General features: G+C 40.4%; 2 protein-coding genes across 4 annotated transcripts in view; both read right to left on the reverse strand.

Moving 5' to 3' along the window:
• Positions 1 to 4,285, reverse strand: ecscr (endothelial cell surface expressed chemotaxis and apoptosis regulator). Of its 2 annotated transcripts, none has more exons than XR_006031900.1 (11): positions 3,979 to 4,285; positions 3,750 to 3,809; positions 3,469 to 3,576; positions 2,937 to 2,996; positions 2,546 to 2,659; positions 2,203 to 2,322; positions 1,980 to 2,075; positions 1,089 to 1,122; positions 758 to 828; positions 463 to 532; positions 1 to 274 (listed from the first exon to the last, which is right to left on the reverse strand). XR_006031900.1 is itself a non-coding variant. In XM_042092555.1 (11 exons), exons 1-10 carry the CDS (start codon positions 4,031 to 4,033, stop codon positions 505 to 507), a joined length of 780 nt encoding a protein of 259 aa, XP_041948489.1. In that variant the 5' UTR covers positions 4,034 to 4,285; the 3' UTR covers positions 1 to 274; positions 463 to 504. The 2 variants fall into 2 exon arrangements, 1 of the variants encoding a protein (XP_041948489.1); XM_042092555.1 differs by having other exon boundaries at positions 463 to 566.
• A 2,080-nt stretch (positions 4,286 to 6,365) lies between these two features.
• Positions 6,366 to 21,001, reverse strand: part of ppp3ca (protein phosphatase 3, catalytic subunit, alpha isozyme) — a 34,969-nt gene continuing 20,333 nt past the window's right edge. The window contains exons 3-14 of one of the 2 annotated variants that reach the window (XM_042093696.1): positions 19,112 to 19,236; positions 18,100 to 18,211; positions 16,262 to 16,407; positions 15,806 to 15,945; positions 11,047 to 11,124; positions 10,761 to 10,855; positions 10,090 to 10,215; positions 9,759 to 9,839; positions 9,503 to 9,587; positions 9,277 to 9,374; positions 8,778 to 8,828; positions 6,366 to 6,854 (exon numbers count right to left, since the gene is read on the reverse strand). In XM_042093696.1, the coding sequence (XP_041949630.1) occupies positions 6,676 to 6,854; positions 8,778 to 8,828; positions 9,277 to 9,374; positions 9,503 to 9,587; positions 9,759 to 9,839; positions 10,090 to 10,215; positions 10,761 to 10,855; positions 11,047 to 11,124; positions 15,806 to 15,945; positions 16,262 to 16,407; positions 18,100 to 18,211; positions 19,112 to 19,236 (1,316 nt within the window). In that variant the 3' untranslated portion in view covers positions 6,366 to 6,675. The remainder of the gene's footprint in view (positions 6,855 to 8,777; positions 8,829 to 9,276; positions 9,375 to 9,502; positions 9,588 to 9,758; positions 9,840 to 10,089; positions 10,216 to 10,760; positions 10,856 to 11,046; positions 11,125 to 15,805; positions 15,946 to 16,261; positions 16,408 to 18,099; positions 18,212 to 19,111; positions 19,237 to 21,001) is intronic. The other variant, XM_042093697.1, reaches the window with a different exon arrangement.

The following is a 21,001-nucleotide window of genomic DNA, read 5'->3' on the forward strand; positions in this document are numbered from 1 at the left end:
TGATTTGGTAAGATTTTAATGCACCCATTTTTTATTTCACTGCTAGTTACAGCCCTCGAAGTCATAAGTCAATGAAACCTTTCCAGACCCACTCTCAATTGAGATATGCGGTCTGGTGTCAATGAGGCTACTGGAGTAGCATAGAGCCAATCAACCAGTCATGTAGACTCTGTCCTATCACTAAATAAATAACATCAAATAAACTATATTTATTCAGTAGCCTAATTAAAACTTTTTTGTAGTGTTGCTGCAGACTCTTCTTGTATTCATCCAGCTGTAAACAAAAGGCACTTTGTATGAGATTTCAGAGAATAAGATTATTAAAATGGTTAAGTCAACTGTGAGTCATTTAGCAATACTCTTGATTAATCATTTAAACATTAATGTGCCTATAGGTATTACCTTTTTAGCATTTAGTGAGCAATATGTGTGGTGCCAGATCATGTAAATCCCAAACATTACCTTTGAGTTCAGACTCTGAGATGAGTTAATCTTTGCAGACCTCTATAGTTCCTCATTGTCTAACATTGTGCTGTGGACCGATGAAAGGTGAGGAGAATCTGTATCTGTTATCAGACAGGACACAGGCATGGCATTTGTTCTGTTATAATCCTGTCAGTTTCTATTCTACTTCTCTCTCTCTCTGTTACTTTTTTCCTTCTTCCTTTTCTTCTCTGCTTTTGTTTGCTCTACACTTGATAAACAAAACAAAATTATGTATCGCATGTTGAACTTTAATGTGGTGTAATGGCCTTACCACTTTCTGTATTAAGGGTCCTCACAGAGACAAGTGTGATGCTCTCTTTCTCTCCATTGGTTGCAAAGTTGCTGAAAGGAATGAAATAAAATAAGTCAATCAGATTTTGTACCAATTTTTTTCTTATTGTTTAATATCCTATCTGCATGTTATGTCACTTAACTTTACATATTGTATTAGTTGCATCTTGTGTTCGGGACCTTTGCAGTCCCCAAATAGCATGGTGTCATGTATAGAACAGCCTTGTTCAACACAAACCTCTACCTCCTCACGAACAACATCTACTTTTATGACATTAATCCCTACAAATGTGCTTGCTTGAAATTCATACCTGTCAATGATGACAGATTCCAAACTCTTTTTACCTGTTAAGAACAAAAAATAATATATCCTGAGGAATTTGCCTTTTCAGTACTGTACTGTAACAGATGTAACACATATCTACGTACATTTAGATTTATGAATAGAGAGAAAATGAAAATGAATTACTGTGATTGTGAAAATGCTGTGGCATTAGACCCTTTCATAGTTTTAAATTAACTAGTTAACCAATCAGAGGGAACTGAATGAATGGATTCAGCCTGTAGGGTCTCTGTGGTACGGTGTATAGAGGCACATTTACTGTATGTGGAGATGGAAGCCTGACAGAGGACTGTGCTCAGTTACAAAAGGAGAAATGTAGAGGTGTGCGTTTCTAGCTTACAGAAAACATAAGCTATTCCAGCTTGGATATGTTGGACAGCTATAGGGATTGTTCTGTCCACTCTCAACCTTCCATGTTGTGTTTTAATCCTCATGATGCCTATCCCTAACCTGGGAATACCCATATGACCTTTTGGCAAATTTGAGATTTGCTCTTCAGGTCCGTCTGGCCAAGAGGCCATTGAAGCCCATTTCCAATGTCCCTAAAACACTGGCACGCAAATACAATCACTGATCTGGCATGGACGTGTATTTCTTTGGAATTGAGTTAACAACTGCATTTAAAACCGTAGTTTTAGATTGCTACATTTTTTAAACAATTTGGTAAGTGTTTAATGTACCAATTTAAGTTTAATTTCACTGCTAGTTACGCCCTTGCTGGAAGTCGTAAGTCAATGAACCTTTTCCAGACCCACTCCCAAATAAACAATTGTAAAGGTCTGGGTGTTCCCATGCTAACCTATGCACGTGCACGCACGCACACACACACACACACCCTAAGTCACACAAGTCAAGTCACCTTTTTCCTCGTTGTTATTGCACCATCCTCTCATATTTACAGCTGTCACCAAAATCACCATGGTGACGATGAGAATGAGAATGACCCCCATCACTCCTTTATCAGAAGAGATCAAAACAGTTTGGTATGGAAATTACATAAACATAGAAAGTATACACACCGGTTAGTTACTGTATATTGTGCAGTAGCATGAGCCATGCAAAGCATGAACAACAAACCATACCAAAGGCCAGCATGGTGAGGCTACTTCCTGGCTGTGTCGTAGGAGTGGGAGATGGTTCCAGTAATGAGTTCTTTTGGGAGTTACTCTGGGTTGGTGTTGTTGCCTCCAACAACTGTGGACCTATAAGCAAGTGCATGAAATAAATCTGTAGAGTCCGAGGAGTTCTTTTTCTGGTATTGCATTACATTTTTATTTGCAATGAATGATTGCCGAAGTTTGGCCTTTTTTCAAGTGGCTATCACCTACATAAACATGTGGCATTTGCAGTCTGTTTCAGCAGTTATTTGTACATCTCCATCATTATTTTAAAAGTGACAATGAAACATATTTGTGAAGGACTAACTTGAGTTGGAGGTAGATGGGTGTGGAGTGAAAGTTAAGACCTCATCCATTTGAGAACCTGGACTTGTTAAGAATATCGGTGATGAGGCCGTGGAGTGGAACCTTGTAAAATTGCCTGCAATATACAAACAAGATTAATTTAATTCCTGTGCCTGGTTCCCTGAAATTAGTTAGATTTTTTTTTTTTTTTTTCATTTTTGACTGACACAACTGGTAGGCTACTGCAATGCCGTTACTAACTACATTGCAGATGTGTTGATTATTATGCAGATGTATTGATCACCACTAATGATCACTTTCCATTTCAATTTAACATGCCTACAAGGCATTGATGACATATTGTTTGTACCTTTTTGTACGTATATACTATCACTAACTCAACACTGACATACCTGCTGTGCCAGTTTGCTGTGCCTCTGTGGAAGAGGAGGAGCTAATAATGGAGGGGCTCCCTGGGAAATGACAGACACCACAGAGATCAGTGATGTCACTGAAATGTTAGCAGTAGTGCAGAGTCAGAAATGCAAACTTCTTAAAATGCATGAAACCAGCTTACACCATGAGCACACAAAAAACAAACAAACAAAAATTCTGTGTTTGCAACATAATATGCAAAATATGTTGCTTTAACTGGAAGTAAAAAAAAAAAAAAAAAAGATCAGCATTTTTCAAGGGATGTTCCATCTCAGGTCACAGAACCATAGTGCATCCTGGTAGGCTGCTGCATGGGAACGACACGTGTCTGTACCTCACATGACTATACAATAGAAATGAATTAGATTATACAAATAGTTTAATATAACAAAATGTTGCCCTTGTTGCTTCAATGAAGTACAAATATTAAATATAAATTAACCATTGAGGGGGAACTATGAACTATATAGTCTCATGCTGTACATAGTATGAAAGGCATGGTGGAATTACCTTTTGTACTGACAAGTGGCGTCAAAGTTACAATGGCTTCTGTATGCCCCTTTTCTTTCGCTGCACTTGTGGTCACATGACTTGGCAGGGTTTTTTGTGATGTCACAGCTTAGACCACAAAACAAGTTTTCTCATGTGAAGTTATTTCTAAACATTTTCTTAAGAGGAATATTTAAATTTTGTGAATATTTAAATTCTGTATTCGTTTCACAAAAGTAAGAGTTGTATTGGTGATGCTAAAGGTTGTTATCAATAACACACATCATCAGTGGCACACTCACCTGTGCTTGTGGGGCCTTGTGTTGTGGGTAAGATCGTTGATACATTGGTTCCAATGCTATCTGTAGATACAACTGTAATTTTGGTATCTGAGTTTCTTTCTAACTGCAATTTAAGTACATGGATAATTTCCTATTTACATTTACTGTTGGTGTGAGAAAATGGCAATACTAGACACTCAAAGCATGGACACTATGAACAGTCATAGAGAATAATGAAAACATGACCTACCAGCTGAAATATACTGGACAGACATCAACAGCAGAGAATATATGAGGAAATCCATGTCTTCTTTCAATGGCACTTTAGTTTTTGTCGATAATCAATTATTGTTCTGGAACAGATGCCTGTGTGTTTGTGTATGTCTAATATAACAGTCCAACGCCAAAATACCCTTTGTAAAAGCTCCTGTAGTTATAAGTGAGTGAGTGTTTGTGTGTGTGTGTGTGTGTGTGTGTGTGTATGAGAGTGTGATGGGTCTGATGACTATTCTCCTCCTGTATGATTCATATGAGGCGGTAAGGCATACTAGTGTGTGACTGTGTGCCTGCAGCTGAACACCCAGTGCTGTTTGTAGAGATAGGTGGGTGCAGTTGGGCTGTGTGCCATTTCCTGAGCTTCCTGTGGAATAATGGCAGGATGCAGATGGAATGGCCTCATGGAAAAATGGACATCCAGTCAGGTTCTGATTGGTCACCGGTTTCTGGTTCGGGTTGAGATCAAGAGCACAGTTCCTCCTTTTAAAATATTCTGTTCTCTCTCTCTCACACACACACTCAGTGTTTCCCATACATTGACTTATTTGTGGCGACCCACCACAATATCAACATTGACCACCACACAATGATTTTCCAGGTTGTACTAAATTGTGCTTAAATCTGGTTAGCATCATAACCACGCTGTGCTAATTTGTTAAAAACTGTTGCATTCAAGTTAATTCTGCAAACCTACCACCACAAATAGAATCTAATTCTGTGGGAAACACTACACACTCACACATACACACCAACACCCTGAAGACAAGAGTGCTAATAGTGCAATGGAACACTGCTGAGAGGTCATTCTGAGACAAAGACAAGGAGGTGACATTATTAATTCATGCATATTTTATTCAAGAGTAAAAAAGTGATTTGTCCCATAGGGCATGCTTACAATGTGTGTATCATTGAGGAAGTCAAATGCGAAAACATAGTTCTAGAGAAAAATACCAGAAAATATAGCCACAAGTTAAATTCATGAAAGTCCTTCTTTGAAATAAACCACATCTCGACCAAACAAGGATCAGAAAACAGTGAACAGAAAATAAAATAATAATAAGCTTAATTAAATAAGAATATCATCAATTATCATAATGAGAATATATTTCTTTCCTTTTAAAAGTGAGACACAGGATTTCATTGTGTCAGATTTGTTTACATCTGAATAAACCATGCGATCATGCTTTGGCAGCCTGAATGTTGCTTTTCACTGAGTAATATGTTCATTCACACTACTGAACAACTTCTGTACACCAACTGAACAGAGAAAACACAAGGCTTCACACCTTAAAAAGAGCTTAAATGCCTGTACAGCAAAACAATACAAAAATAAAATCAACAATAACAAAATAATATTGATGAAAACATGGAAGAAACAGAAATTAAACAAAGAGTAAATAATTAAAAAAATAACATATAAAAAAAACAAAATATAATTTTACAAATATAATTTGAAGAGGGAAAAAATTCAAGTCTACCATACTGAAAAACATCACAATTATAATTTCACATATCAATAGGGAACTTAATTGCATGCATTGATGCGTTCCATACTGTAGATGCTATTAAAAATCATTGTCTTCATTATTGTTAATAATATAATATATTTATATATATGTTATTATCATAATTTATATATATATATATATTTATTTGTCATACTATGTGCATTCTTTCTCTTGAGTTACAGGCATGTGAGAAACAATCAGGTAGGTGGTGCCAGTGGCAAAACTCAGTGGTCCTCTTGCAGCACCTATTCTCTTCAGCGCATCCTGGACAGACCGTGCTTACAGTGATGAGTCCATCGCCACGCATACACACAAGCACCTCCACACCCTCTCTGGTTTCAGATCGTGGCATCTTACCAAAAAAGAAATCAATAAATAAAAATTCTCAGGTAAGACTGCAATGCGAGTATTAAAATGTCCATATTTTCCTTTTAAATATCCTTTCTTTAAAAACATGATTTTTAATCTGTAAATTCACATTGATTAATACTAGTAGCAAAAACATGTTGAGTAGTGAGATAACTTTTGGATGAGATGAGCTCATGAGCAGACCTGATGAGAACTGTAAAATGTGTGCGTGGCATTGGAACTGGAAGAGGGCCTCCCCCTCCTGAGGAGCTGTGATGGATCAGGCCTATCAGAGCTCTAATCCTTAAATCCCGCCCACTTAAAGTGGGCAGAGTCAAATTGATAGGGTGGGCACGGTCCCCTGGGGCGACCCACTCTCCTTAAAAAAAAAAAGAAAAACACTTCCTACGCTTCACAAACTTCAAATCCCACCTCTCCCCCAAACCCACCCACTACACTTAGTCCAATAACCCCCCCCCCCTCCCCACCCGCCCCCACCCCCTGACACAGAGTGGGAACTCTTCCCATTGGCAAAGGTGGCACCGCTGCAGCGCTCAGACTCTCAGCAACATCTGTCTTGACCAGCTACAGTGCACAAGAGGTCTGAAAAAATTGTTTGAGTTGATGTCTCTAATAAGAAACCTGGAGCAGTGGTGTTGTACGCTGATGGACTTTGTTTGTATGTTAATTGTTTGTTTGTTTGTTTGTTTTTTGTCAGTACTCTGAGGCCTTAAATAACAGTTTGGCAAATAATCCTGCAGGGTTGGACGCTGCAGGGGCGTGGACTGTAGGTGACGCGGTGGCAGCGAGCGCCATCACTGGATGTTGCTGTTATCGTCCGTGCCGTTGGCTTCGGACATGTTCATCTTGCCCATGGACTGGCCCACGTGGTTGACGCTTTCCCTGCGTGGCGGCATACGCTCGTTGATGCGATCCAGGCCTTTGGCCTCCTCGAAGCTGCTGATCTTGTGCTGGGGAGAGAAGCCTCGGATGGCTGTGGAGAGGCCAGAGACAGGTTTGAGATGGAAAAGAGCACATGCAGTGTTGTCATAATGTCTGAGAGAGTGTCTGAACCATCCGTAGATTTAGATTTACTGATAAAAAAGACACATAATTGCTCCCTGGTCTGGATGCAAGAGATTTGAATTTCTTCTTCTTCATCATATGCAGTCATAAACAAACCACATAGGAGTAACTATAGTAGTGACTATAAGTACTATGAGTAACCACAATTTATCATTACATTACAGCCACTTGCATTTCCAAGATCTTGCATTCTTGCAAAACTATACTTATGTATTGCTTGAATCTTGGAACTAGTGCTGTTTTCATATCTACTAGGATTGCTGCTACTGGAAGAAACTGGAATCCATGCATTTCCACTGAATTATTTTTGGAATCTGATCCCTTATCATACCTGTTCATTCTTACTCGTTGCTCGACTTATCGTGACTAAATTCAAGATGGCTGCAAACGCTAAACTTCGTGAAGATACTGTCAGTATAAATCGTCTTGTAAGTAAACTACTAGTGCTTTTTCAAAGTTCTCAATGTCTCGTTTTAAATGTCAGGGCCCTCGGAAGTCTACCAATGAAGTGTGGAGATACATTGAGCCTCGTAAATGGGTGTAAAACAGTGATTTATTTGCATGGCTAGCCCGATGCCGAAGCACCACTATTGAAAAAGCTGTTGGTAGCATCGGCTAACTAGCGCCAGATTTTGGAGTGCAGGGGACAAGCCGAGATGGGCTATGAGACATACGTTCACACTCGGTATCATGTTTCAATACACTTTAGGTCAATATCACACCGGAATTCTCCTTTAATAGTGCACCAGGATTTTGAGCATTGTTAGTTTTGGCGTATGTGTGAGAAGGATGGAAAGTGGTTAAGGCAGAGTTGTTTGCTAAGGCACTCCGTGTGCTTTCACATGCTAAGCCAGAGTTAAGAAAGAATAGAGCATCTGAATGAAAACATGTATCAGTCCAAATGGGAAGTCATGCCTAAGCACGAAAAAATAATCTATCATGCACTTCCACCATGCATTTCATTTAAAGCATATCAGTTAGCAGAATGCCACATAAAGGGTCTTCAAGACTGGACTTCAAGTATCTGGTTTATAAGGATTTAGCTTTAACTGGAGAGTTTACTTAGTGCACTTGTAAGTTTAGTTTAATTACAACAAGAATTATGAAATGTGAATTAGGTGCCATCTAAGGCAATGTCAAAAAGTTGTTGCCTAAAATGTCTAGAAAAATCCACATATCCGCTACATTACATTATAACGTGATGTGATGTCAAAACTTGTACAGTACTGAAAAATCCACGGGATACCCCATCAGTTGTATACTAGTGTATGGATGCTTATTACACGGCTCTTCAGAGTGCTGCAGAAAGTTCCATTCACATGAATGGGCCTTCCCAACGTTCAGGCCTATGTTAAATCTATATAAATCACCGGCAAAGTATATAATCACCGCTGTCAATGGCAACGGGTTGATTAACGTCTTTCATATCCCTCCGCAAGAATTCCGTTCGCTTATTGCAATGGGATTTCATTGAAAGGGAAAGTAAGCTAGTAAGACGTTGCCATGCAACATCTGAAACTGTCAAGTTCTATCTGTGTGGCGAACTATTTATTTTGTCAGCGGAAGACACGAAACGGTAGCAAAATCATTTTTAAAGATTCATTGTGTTAGGTTTCTTTTCTCGTTTTGGCAAGTAGCCGTGTAATAAGCGGGATAAGGTCGAAGCAAAACTCCTCCCCTGCGTGTCGGGGTTCTGTTCTCCCTGTCGGGACTTATTTTCTGATAATTACCGGCGGACAATACATTATCCCTTACTTAATGTTCGGCTGTCCCCCTATCATGTGCCTTAAGGCTTGAAAGGGGGGTTTCAAGTGATGGGGCCCATGTTTACCTTCTCCATCTTTATCTTCCTCCTCGATGGCTTCGATGGCCTCAATGGTGGCTGAGGGGGAAAGGAGGCGAGTGGGTTACTCCTGAACAAGCCATGCAACAGCGATATGCAGAGGAAAGGAACAGCAGCGGCAGTGGCGTGGCAAACCAGGCCAGAGACATGCGGTCACACCAACGCACCAAGTGCACCGGCCCAGGGGCCGCACGCTCATCCACACTGGGGCTAGCTGTTGGCCCACTCACATACACTATAGGGCCGGCAGTAGGTTAGTATAACTAACATACACTAGGTTAGCATGGGGCTCTCTGGTGTAAAACGCGACTTCACTTGGGAAAGAAGGGATGGATAGGAGAATATAGACAGGAAGAAATAAAGAAAGAGAGACAGAAAGGAAAAAAAAGAGGGAGAGAAAGAAAGAAAGAAATAAGAAAAGAAAGAAAGAACAGGAGGAAGGTGTAGAGAGGTGTAGGTCCAGAAGAGCCCCTGGCACACTGCTCACCGCTCTGTAAGGTCTGCTTTCCTCCAGACAGGACTCCACTGGGCAGCATTCCAGTCGGGGTCAAGCCCTTCAGGGTCAGCACGTTCTCACTCTCCTCTCTAAACACACACACATACACACACACACACACAAAATACGTTCTGTACATGTGCTGCGTGTGCAAGTGTTGTATGTCGTGTGTAGGTCTTTGATTAACTGTTGGGGTCAGTAATGAAAGAACACTCACCTCAGGACTTGGAACATCTTGGCCATCTTCCCAATGGCTCGGATCTTGTTCCTGATCACTTCTTTCCTGGCAGCTGCTGCATTGGCTAATGAGAGACACAATTGCAAAAAACTGCATAAGTTTGCCTGTGCCACGAGTTTTGTTTCCATAAAAATGTCCACATTATGTAGAGAAAAAAAAAATCTTTCAGAATATGAAGACCTTTACTTTCTTTAACCAAGGTTGAAGGGCAATTTAGTTATGACGCCAGTCTTACCGTCGAAGACCTCTTCTCCATCATTCTCCATAAGCTCGTCATCAGAGCAGATGCTCAACACATTCACCAGCATCTCTGTGACTGGAAGGGGTGGGGGGTTCAAAGAGGAAAAATGTATTAACTAAATATGAACCATATTTCACATACAGTACATGTTTTAGTTTTAGATCTGACTGTGTGGTCTCCACAAGCTTCAAGCTCCACAAGCTTCACGCTTTAGTAGTAACTTTTCAAAAACAAATTTTGGGGCCTTTGAGGGCCTTTGAAAAGATGGGCGACATAGTAGTTTTTTTTGGCGGTGTGGGTTCTCATATGTGGTACCGGGTCTTACCTTTCTCTCCAACGAAAGGGAGGGACCAGGTGAACACGTCCATGAAGTTGGGCAGCCAGTAAGGATGTGGGGAGCAGTTGAACTGCCGGATGTTCATGACATTATTCTCATACTTAAGTACTGCCGCTATAGGAGGATAGAGTGAGTTAGATATCAAAAACAGCATACACGTACCCACTCACTTTGCGTAGAAAGAAAAGCAAAATCACATGGGGAAACACATCCACACCCATACATACACCCCTGCGTTTAGCTTGATTTCTGTGGCATAAAGTGCATGTCTTCAGTGCATGAGACTAATATAACTGGATGTGCAACTGAGACGGACTGAAGCCGCCTCTAGATGGCGCTGTTTAGCTCTACAGCTGCTGACCCTGTTCTATCAGGAAAGATAACCCCACATGGAGGCAGTCAGTCAGGCTGACAGTCACTCCCACGCTCACACCACACACAAACACAAAACCGCACATCACTGAGCATTGCACTGCCTTACAATACTGCGACGTGATGCCAAATGAAATCAACACAAACAACACGACCACATAGACACCGAATAGACATTTTGAATCCATTATGTCTCTCTTCGCATTGATAATAATGCTACCCTCATTTTCCCCCACATCTTTAGAAAAAATATTATACAGACACCTCATTTTGAATGTACCACTCACCTTTGTTGTTGTAAACGTCAAGGTAGTTTGGTGCTGAAAAGATGGTTATGAGTGAGGGGAAGCCTGTAGTCTGACTCTTCCTGTACATCCGATATCTATGGGATTGGCAGGAGAAAAAGAGATAGGCATTTTGACATTTGATTCGTTTGATTAATACTCTGTATTACACAAATTTGCACACCTGATGCAGATACTGTAATGGTCAACACAGCAAAGATAAACACTGAGAGAACATCATCCTAATTTAGTTTTTTTATTATTGGAATTTTATAAAAATAATCCGTACCCTGCATCTTGTGCTTCGTGTGCTCTGATGACTGATAATAAATTATTGTTCTGTAGGAACTCACAGACGGCTGGATAACTGCAGTGGGAAGAGAAAAAGCAGAGAGCAGACATCAGAAATCTGAATAGTGACAGATAAAACAAACGCAGGACATTATGGGCTCCCATCGCCAGTACACAGAGTGTTGTCTGCCTGCATTTCACAAACCTCACCAGAAGAGGCGCTGTAAGGCCACAGATGCTGTGAGTAACCATTCATTTCAAGACCCTCATGTATCACACACACACACACCACACACACACACACACACACACACACACACACACACACACACACACACACACACACACACACACACATTCTCTCTGCTTCAAAACTTCACACTAATTCATCCTTAATTCTCCATTCACCATGCAAAAGCAAGTAAAAATATATTAAATGTAAATAAATGTTTATACTTTGTGTCTGAATGCAAAATAAGACTGCTAAAATATCATATTAATGTTGAATTCAAACCAAACATGGTTATATTGCTAATGATACAGTAGGTTTGCACAGTCTAAACTGTACTCTGCTCACTGTCACTGTATGGATGAGCCTTCATGTGTTTACTATGTAACCATTTTATATTTGCTTCCTGTCTTTTACATCTAAATATTTACAAGTTAGTTTGACATCTCCATTGTGCTACCTCTCTGACACTCTCTCTCTCATTCTCCCTCACAACAGTACTTCTTCCTCTCCCCCTCTCTCTATCATTCTCTCGAGTTTGGGCAGGAGGAACTGGTTGTCATGGCAACAGCATATTACAGAGCTCTTGGGAATTGTGGGATGGATCACAGTGCTGGGATGATATTGGCTGGATAGAGTGTGGGCACTTGTGTTTTTCCCCCCTACTTTTGTAGCAGCTATAGTGGGATTGAAGGCATGGGCCTTCTCTTGTATCTAGTCTAGTGTACCAGCCTTTATTCACTTCAGACACCAGCCTGCATGTGTATATCTCCAGCTTCTGTTATTGTAACCTCGACAACCCATGAGTTGGAGAAAAGAAAATGGAGAAAAATAACTACATATTGACAAGCTTGACACAAAAGGTATGTTGTCCATGTTGTTAGTCGCTTTGGCTAAAAATGTGTCAGCCAAATGTTAAGAACAAGTGGTCACTGTTTGACGAGAGGAATGTGATAATACAATACCACAAAACAGAATTAAAATGTAATTGCCTGAAGGTTGCGATATCTGAAAGTGAGGGAGCACATGTTCTGATACTCTCCGATACAACACTTACACACGGTGTATAGTATCTCAGTTTAGAACTCTGTACTCTTGCTATACGCTAATGATGTTGAATCAACCACTGACATTGATTGGCCCAAATCTGTTGTGGCATCTACTGGCAAGCCCGCAGCCAGGGGTCAGGTCCTCACAAACCCGTTAGTGTTAGCTCCTGCCCTGACTGTGCATGTAGCTGAAATGATTCAGTCAGTTCATGCACGGGCACCATATGTGTGTCTTACTACAACAGCAGTGAATACTATTAAAGGAACACGGGGACACAGACATTGCTTTGCTCACATAATGCTCAACACAGTGATCTTCAGGCATTTCAAATGTTTTAAATATATATATATATATATATATATATATATATATATATATATATATATATATATATATATATATATATTTAAGGCCCAATGAAATACACAAATCAACATTACATAGTTGTGTATTTGTAAAAAAATGTTAATTTTAGAACATTGTGGTGCATAACAGTTGTATGATATCACCTAGCTAGTTCCTGAATCCTATCAAGATGTGCCAGTAATCTCTGACAGAGTGTGTGGGAGGATACAGCTGTCAAAAACTACTTGGCCTACTACCTTTCCCAACAGACATAGAACAAATGAATGTTTATCACAAAGTTCTGCACTACTAACAAAGAGAAAACAAAGAAAGGAAAAAAAAGTCCTCCAAAGATTGGGGTGGGGGGGTGGGGTGGGTTAAAAAAAGATTTGAGTTGCATTAGATATAATGAAGAGTATTTAAAAGCATGTTCAAATGTTTTAATGATTTATCTACATATTTATTTTGACACTATATTTGGAGTGTGTTGGTTGTTATAATGAATAAGGAATTTACACAGCATTAGCTGACTGGTTCACTCTTTTTCACTCACCCTCACCAAGAAGTTTGCACAGTCTCTAGCTGTTGGCCAAATGATTGCAAAACAGTAGCGTTTCGGGCCAACTCAAGCCCTTCATCAGTGACGTCACTGGCCCGAAACGTCACGGTAAATAAAACATAAATTGGGAGCATATACTGGTGTTGCGGACTTTTTCCTCTTTTTCATCGTCATTTTTTTGTCCAGCACCCAGGATCAGACTTGGATGTGCGTGCGTTTTTATCCTCTTTACACTGCAAAACAGTAGCAGCAGCAAGAGTGGCATATATTTTGCCCAAACAAGATTAACTGCATTGTCATAACTGTTCATAAATCTTTTCAGTAGGTCTAAAATCTGAATGTTGTTTTGGCTGACATGCAGTGGAAGTTGGGGACACATAGACAAATGAGCATGTCAACGGATGTCAACAAAAATGAATACACAGTCCCTGCCGGTCCTGCCACAGATCATTACGTAATCCAACTGATACCCTCTATACACAGTGGTGATGGGTTGCCAAAAATGTATAAAACTTGTGGGGACTAACTATTTATTTATTCATTATTGCATCTTGTATGTAGTATGGCATATGAACTAAGGTTCATGTATTATTGCTTTCTGTGTTCACAGGTACTATGACGGCTGACCGTGATGACTTAAGATAGACTAATAAAGACTAACGCTGGGAAGCTGTTTTTGAATGGTGCCTGTTTCACTACTGCGTCAGCAGACCCGTTCATGTTTTTCAAACTATGTCTCAAGCTCAAAATGGTTGACACCTCTTGTTCAGTAGTTAAAGTCATCATTACATTGAGTCTCCTGCTTTGGTGGTAGACACAGTGATGTACAAGGCATGACCACAAGAGGCTATCGTGTGGATAGGACTCCATTTTTGCAATACTGACTCCTTAGAGTGCTTAGATTGTCTTGTGTCCCCACACCAGCTCCTCATATAAGAATGCAAAGCCAGTATGGGGACATCTAATAAAAACTGCCTTCCTGTCTCCTCAGGTGACCGAGCCTGGATATAAATGTGCCTCAAGTTTCTGCCCTGTGATACTGTTCTAGCTCCCCTAATTGACCTAAAAACCTGAATGGCATCTTGGAAATGAATGCAATTGAATGAGAGTGTTGTAACAAGTTAATTAGCCATTGCCAGTTCCTTTTTGAGGTCAGTGCTGGATGGGTTTCATGTAGCCGTAACTTTATGGTCTCTGAATCTCCGGCGCTAATGGGACTAGGTTGCGTGCCGTCATTACTTTGCATTCTCGTTCAAGAAGCTTGGGCTGGATGCAAGTCATGTTGGCAGTTTGGAACAGTGGCTGCTGGTCACGGAAAGACCCCTTATGCATTTCAGAGGAGAAAAATGTCTAGTGTCTAATCTGGGCACATTCTGTCTGAGCCTTTCATTCGCTCTCTCTCTCGCGCTCTCTCGCTCTCTCTCTTTCTCTCTTGCACTCTTTCTCTCTTTTACACACACACACACACACACACACACACACACACACACACACACACACACACACACACACACACAAGCACACATGTACACGCACAGACATGCACAAAATGGAGACTTTTACAGTAGGTTATGCAATTTCTGATGTGATTTGAAAAATGCCGTGAGATACTGTACATACACCAACAACTCCCCCTTTCCCCAGGATGAATATTTAAGGCCCTACAACACTGTGCCAGAAAGGAGAAGCGCTCTCCTTCTGCGTGTGTCTGCTCATCTGTCTTTTTCTTGATATTAATCTCTCTCAGAGAGCTTTGACAATGATTCCATCTGAAATAAATACTCCTATTAGTTTTATTTTAGCTGGTAGATTAAGAGCAAACATCACCAAACAATCTCCTCAAATATGGAGCACATGTCCGACCATCCCTGGTACAATCAAAATTTTATCACAGTATGAAATATTTACATAGAGGGTTTAGCAAGGAACGAACAGCCAACACAAATGCATGCACAATGAACGCTACCTGAAGAGACCATAGAACCCCCCCCCCCCCCACCCCACCATTCTCCTTCATATTCCCCTGACACACTGAATGTGGGTCATAACAACTAGGACTGACACACACAGATAGACACACACACACACACACACACACACACACACACACACAGAGAGTTCAGTGTAATCCCCCTATTCTAAGAAGCAGCATATGGCATCATGTGTCAGCATGAGAAATGTGTATTTGTGTTTGTTAGTGTTTGCATGTATGTGACTGCACCTGTATGCATTTGTTCGGTGAATGGTGAGTATGCATTTGTATGCATTTGTGCATGTGAATACTGTATATAGTGTAGTGTGGGGAATATATGTCATGCAAGGACATTGTAGCATGTATCAATAATTATGGCTATATGGCTACTTCCTATGCAATAAATATGATCTCCAGTATGTCTCTGAATTATGCATTGTGCATAATCTGATTTCTTACAGCCTAGTATGTAAATCATAAATTATTCTCGAATCACCCACATAGTTTTATAACTGAATACACATGTTGGATTAATTGAGATGGCAAACTTGACTGTAAAGGTTTGAACAGCATTGGTTTCAACTGATGCTGACTGAGCTCACCTGTAGAAGTAGGAGCATCCGCGGACCGTGTTGTGGCTGAAGTATTCCTGGGTCTTCTCATTCCCAAAGTCCTCCAGTGGGTCAGCCCACAGCAGGTCACACATGGGCCCAAAGGCAGGAGGCTCCTTAAACCGGTCCAACTGTGAGGAGGCGCAGAAGAAGTACAATGCTCAACACAGACAAAAAAATGCACTCCCACACACTCATACGAACACATATAAGGACACACATTTAAGCACACATTTACATAAAACATTTATATGCAAGCAAACAAAGCAATGCAGACATACTGTACATGTTTTATATAATCGCAAATTATTCAAGTATGCACTGAAACACACACCCACATAGACACAAAGACGCACATCACACCCACCCACCCACACATTCTCTCTCTCTCTCTCTCTCTCTCACACACACACACACATACACAAAGACAGAGACACACATGGCTACCTTCTTTATATCATCTAAGGTGTGTATCTCTGGTGAAAGGCCTCCATGCACACACAGGAACTGCTGGTTCATGAGAGCAGCCAGGGGAAGGCAGTCAAACGCATCCATACACGAGTCATACACCTGCTCAGAATACTTGATTCTACCTAAGACAGGTAGAAAAAGACAGAACATGAGGGGCCATAATACCTTAGATTATACCTTTCTGTACAGATTTGCTAATTGAAAAGTTTGCTGTGATCACCGTTCAGAAAAAAACACAATTCAACCCATACGTTAAATATAAGTGACTTACAATTTAAGAGAAGGTAGGGAATACTTCATCTACCTTAATATAAGAAAAATTAACCTTACATGACACTTGACAATTGTGTGGCGTGAGATAGCTGACAGAATGCAAAAGCACATTTCCCTCAGAAACTAACCCTGCCACCCCACGGACACAGGCTGGAGAGGTACAGACTTCTGTAGAAGCTAGATACTAAAATTGAAGCTGTAATATGGCTAAGTGCAAATGACTTTGTTTTAAATTAGATGACACTTCAAGGGTTTTTTACTTCATATTTGCTCACTTGTATGATGTCCCAAAATAAATCTGTCTGTGAAGGAGTTATGTGAATGATAAGATGGACATACCTGACATCTCCACTAGCTGGCAAGTCTATTTAGTGAAGTGAAATTTCGTGGCCACCAAATTTTACTGGAATACATCAGTTAGTAATCTAGCTAGTTTTCATCAGTTGCAGCTGTGATGTGCTAATATTAGCAATACTGACAGTTCACTATTAACCAATGAGTTTGCTAGTTTTGAACTCAAATGTATCCTTAAACATGATCTTTATGCACGCATGTATTGTGCACTACATTACAAACATTGTTTTATCAGGGTCTTAGCATCCCCCTTGTTCACAGATGCATGTGGTTGTTACAGTTAAGATCTGGACTGAGAATAGGACAAGTTGGGTGGGAAAAAACATTCCGATATTCTGAGGTGCTTTTATATTATACGTTATGGGATTTAGCAAAGGAGCAAAAGGACATGATGTGAAATATTTTGCTTAGAGGACTTAAAGTGGAGTCACGAGGAGATGAAAAGAGAAAGGGTGGAGGGTTGGCAATATCATCACGTCATAGATGTGGGGATAAATGAAGCACTTCTACACTAGGCAGATTTCATTGGTGGAAAACCACAAATTAAGACACAGGGATCGTGTGACATTCCTTTCCCCAACTTTAGTTCAAAACTTCATACATTATGCAACAAGCAATATACTTCAGCTGTCAACGCAAGGCAAGACCCACTTTCAGTTATCTTCTGCACTCATAAATATTTATCTGTGTGAGAGCTTAACTAACATGCAGTCTTTCCTGTGCAATTCTTCAGCGAGCTTTGCATGACACAGTCAAGAAGCTTCACTTTTCAGCCTTGCACGTTTCCTTCATTTGTTTTATAATTGTTATTTGTTTTTTCAAACCCTTAATTTACTGCCCATCAAAGATGACAACAGGCCATGAAAGCAGATGCAGAAGTAACTCTTAGCACCTTTTACCTTCAACAGGGCTTCAAATTGCAGGATAGTTCTTTTCCTACTCTTGACTCTGTTCCTCACTTCCATAGAGAGTGTGTCCCTCTCTACTGTAGCTGTATCATGACATTATGGGAGCCAGTCCCTTTTTAACCAGGTCTACCATGTAGACCAGGAATGCGGGTCAACTGGAAAATTACCTGGAAAAGCCAATTAATTGTAAAGGCCTTTGGTGGCTGTGCAGGTTATAAAGGCAGGGGTGGATGTGGAACATGACACAAAAGAGGTACGAGACATATACAGTGTACTTACATTCTTGTTTGAAGGTGAAATATTCTGTCAAGTGTCTACATTCGTGGTTTCCTCGCAGTAAAAAAAGCGTCTTTGGGTAGAGGATTTTCAGGGACCAAAGGTACAAAACACACTGAAGAAGAAAACATGAAAAAAGTGATAGTGAGCTATGACATACGTATACATACATACACACATACATACACACACACACACACACACACACACACACACACACAATGACTGAATCTGGCGGTGTGAACAATTTCACGATTACATAACATATGTTATCACAACCACTGTAACTGCACATAAGACTCAGTGGCTGCACTAAAGTCTTAAAAAAGCCTCTACTGATCAGCTTACAAGTCTCTGGAGTGATGTGGACTATAAGGACCAATTCATTTGAGATTCAATCATTTGAAATAATACTGTCAGATAACGCTCTCTCACGCACACAGACACAAAGAGAGAGAGAGAGAGAGAGAGAGAGAGAGAGAAAGAGGAAGGGAGGAGGGAGGAGGGAGATCAGAGTGCCTTAGGTCCTCCATGTTTTGGGGTTAATGACCCCTTGAAGGCTGACAGAAAATGGAGAACAAACACTGGCACAGCGCCTGCTAACAGTGGGCGTTATAGACACACATTACCATGGTAAAGATCAGAGAACTATTACCATATTACATATTACTATTTTACCACCCAGTCAACCATGGTGAACAAGCTCCCATTTTGCTCAGATAGAGATAGTAACAGGGGCCCAAAGATGTCGTCACACTGACAGCCACACAAAGGTTTAGCATGTCAGGTGTTGTTGGAGAATGATAGATGAACAATATCATCAAATTTACACCATGCAAGTGTCAAATGTAGGCTATGCTATTTCTGAGAAGGACTTCATGTTACATCCCCTCTCTTGTAGTTTTTATAGTTATAGTTTTCCTCAGCCTGCCTCTTCCTCTGGCTGATACTTGGATTTGTTTATGAGTGTTTTGTTGTCTCCATAAAAGTGCACAGTAGCATACTTTCCCCTCACCTCAATACTGAAATAGCCCCGGTCGACGTAGTCCCCAAGGAAAAGGTATCGGGTTGTCGCTGGGGAGCCTCCTACTTCAAACAGTTTCATCAGGTCAAAGAACTGTCCATGAATATCCCCACACACTGAGGAAAAAAGAGAACAGTTTGGCAAATTTCATACAAACGGCCATATTTTGCACTCACAGAAGAAAACAGGCTTTAGTGTCAGCAAGCCTGCTCTCAGCTCAGTAATTCCCTCACAGGGCAATGAGGTGGAAAAGAGAAGGTGACAGAGATTCAATGATAAACATATATAGATAGAGAGAGAGAAAGAGAGAGAGAGAGAGAGAGAGAGAGAGGAAGGACAAGGGACAAAGAAAAACAGGGCAAGAGAAGAAGATATATAGAGATACAGAAATATGGGGAGAGCGGAAGCAAGGAGGAGAGAAATAGAGAAGGAAAGAGAGAGAGAGAGAGAGAGAGAGAGAGAGAGAGAGAGAGAGAGAGGGAAAGACAGAGAGAGAGAGAGAGAGAGGGAAAGACAGGGAGAGAGAGAGAGAGAGAGAGAGAAAGACAGGGAGAGAGAGAGAGAGAGAAAGACAGAGAGAGAGAGAGAAAGAGTGAGGGAGACGGGGGAGAGTGTGTTGCAAACTCTTGTTGCCATGGCGACATGAATTTCATGAGAATAAATAATGAAATAAATGCAGAGTTTTCATTTCTCTCATCCTTGCTCTCTGTTGGCATGGAGATGCTGCCTGGGCGTTTGCCCCTGAGGCCTCGGAGGCTGGAGTAGAAGCAACAACAGCAGTGTGTGTGTGTGTGTGTGTGTGTGTGTGTGTGTGTGTGTGTGTGTGTGTGTGTGTGTGTGTGTGTGTGTACCTGTGTACATACAGTATATCTGTTGACACCCCTGAGAGTGTTGCCTGTAAATGTTCACTACATTAATCCAGTCAACAATACAATGCACCTGAGGGAAGCATGTGTTTATCCTATAGACCACACTACCATTAGGCACTGTAAATCACACCAATGCTTGGAAAACATTGTTTTACAGCTTACACAAAATTAAGAGCAAGGTCAACATAAAAAATGCAAAAATCTCCTGATTTTTACATCACACTCTATGTCAAATGATTCCATTAAGCTCCTCATCACAGTCTTCTGAACACCAAAATATCCATGTCCAAACATTGTTTATTATATAAACATTTATTATATGGTTATTAATGGCAAAATATCCATGTCCAAACATTGTTATGGTTATTAATGGCTATAAAGAGCTGTGATACTCAACGGTGTCAAAGTAAGTCATACATTCTCATTTTGTTACTATAATGGATGCATGCACTATGTCCAAAACAAAAGATGTAATGGAGGATGCATATTACATGAACATGTTACGTGTATATACAGTAGATGTACTGGTCATGTCGAATATTCACAAGTAATTTAGGTAATTTTCTTCCTAAATTCATGTTACTAAAGACCATTCTAAGTGTAACCTCAGTTGATGGTACTTGCGTCTTTGAGCTAAACTACAGTAGTGGATATGAATGTAGCCTACTGTAGATGTTGTCCTGCTGATACAGTAGCTGTATTGGGTTAGCATGGAGGATATGCACTTGATAAGGTAGGCATAGGTATAGGTGTGAGAGAGGGATAGAGCTTAGTTTTGCTGTTCTTACAACACACAGCAAAAATGGCTCAATTTTGATCAAAATGAAAAAATATTTGAAAATAATTTGAATTTTTTTTTTGAATTTGAAAAAAATATGTTTGTAGGATTCTTGTGAGCTGTGGTTGAAGATCCTTTATTGCTTTTCAAGTAGTAAGCATCATTCAGCTGTTCTGGCATGTTAGACTGCAAGTTCAAGTGTGGTGAGGCACTGTGGCACAACTGGTTACATAT

This window comes from Alosa sapidissima, chromosome 5 (genome assembly GCF_018492685.1).
Source record: "Alosa sapidissima isolate fAloSap1 chromosome 5, fAloSap1.pri, whole genome shotgun sequence".
Classification (NCBI taxonomy): Eukaryota; Metazoa; Chordata; class Actinopteri; order Clupeiformes; family Clupeidae; genus Alosa; species Alosa sapidissima.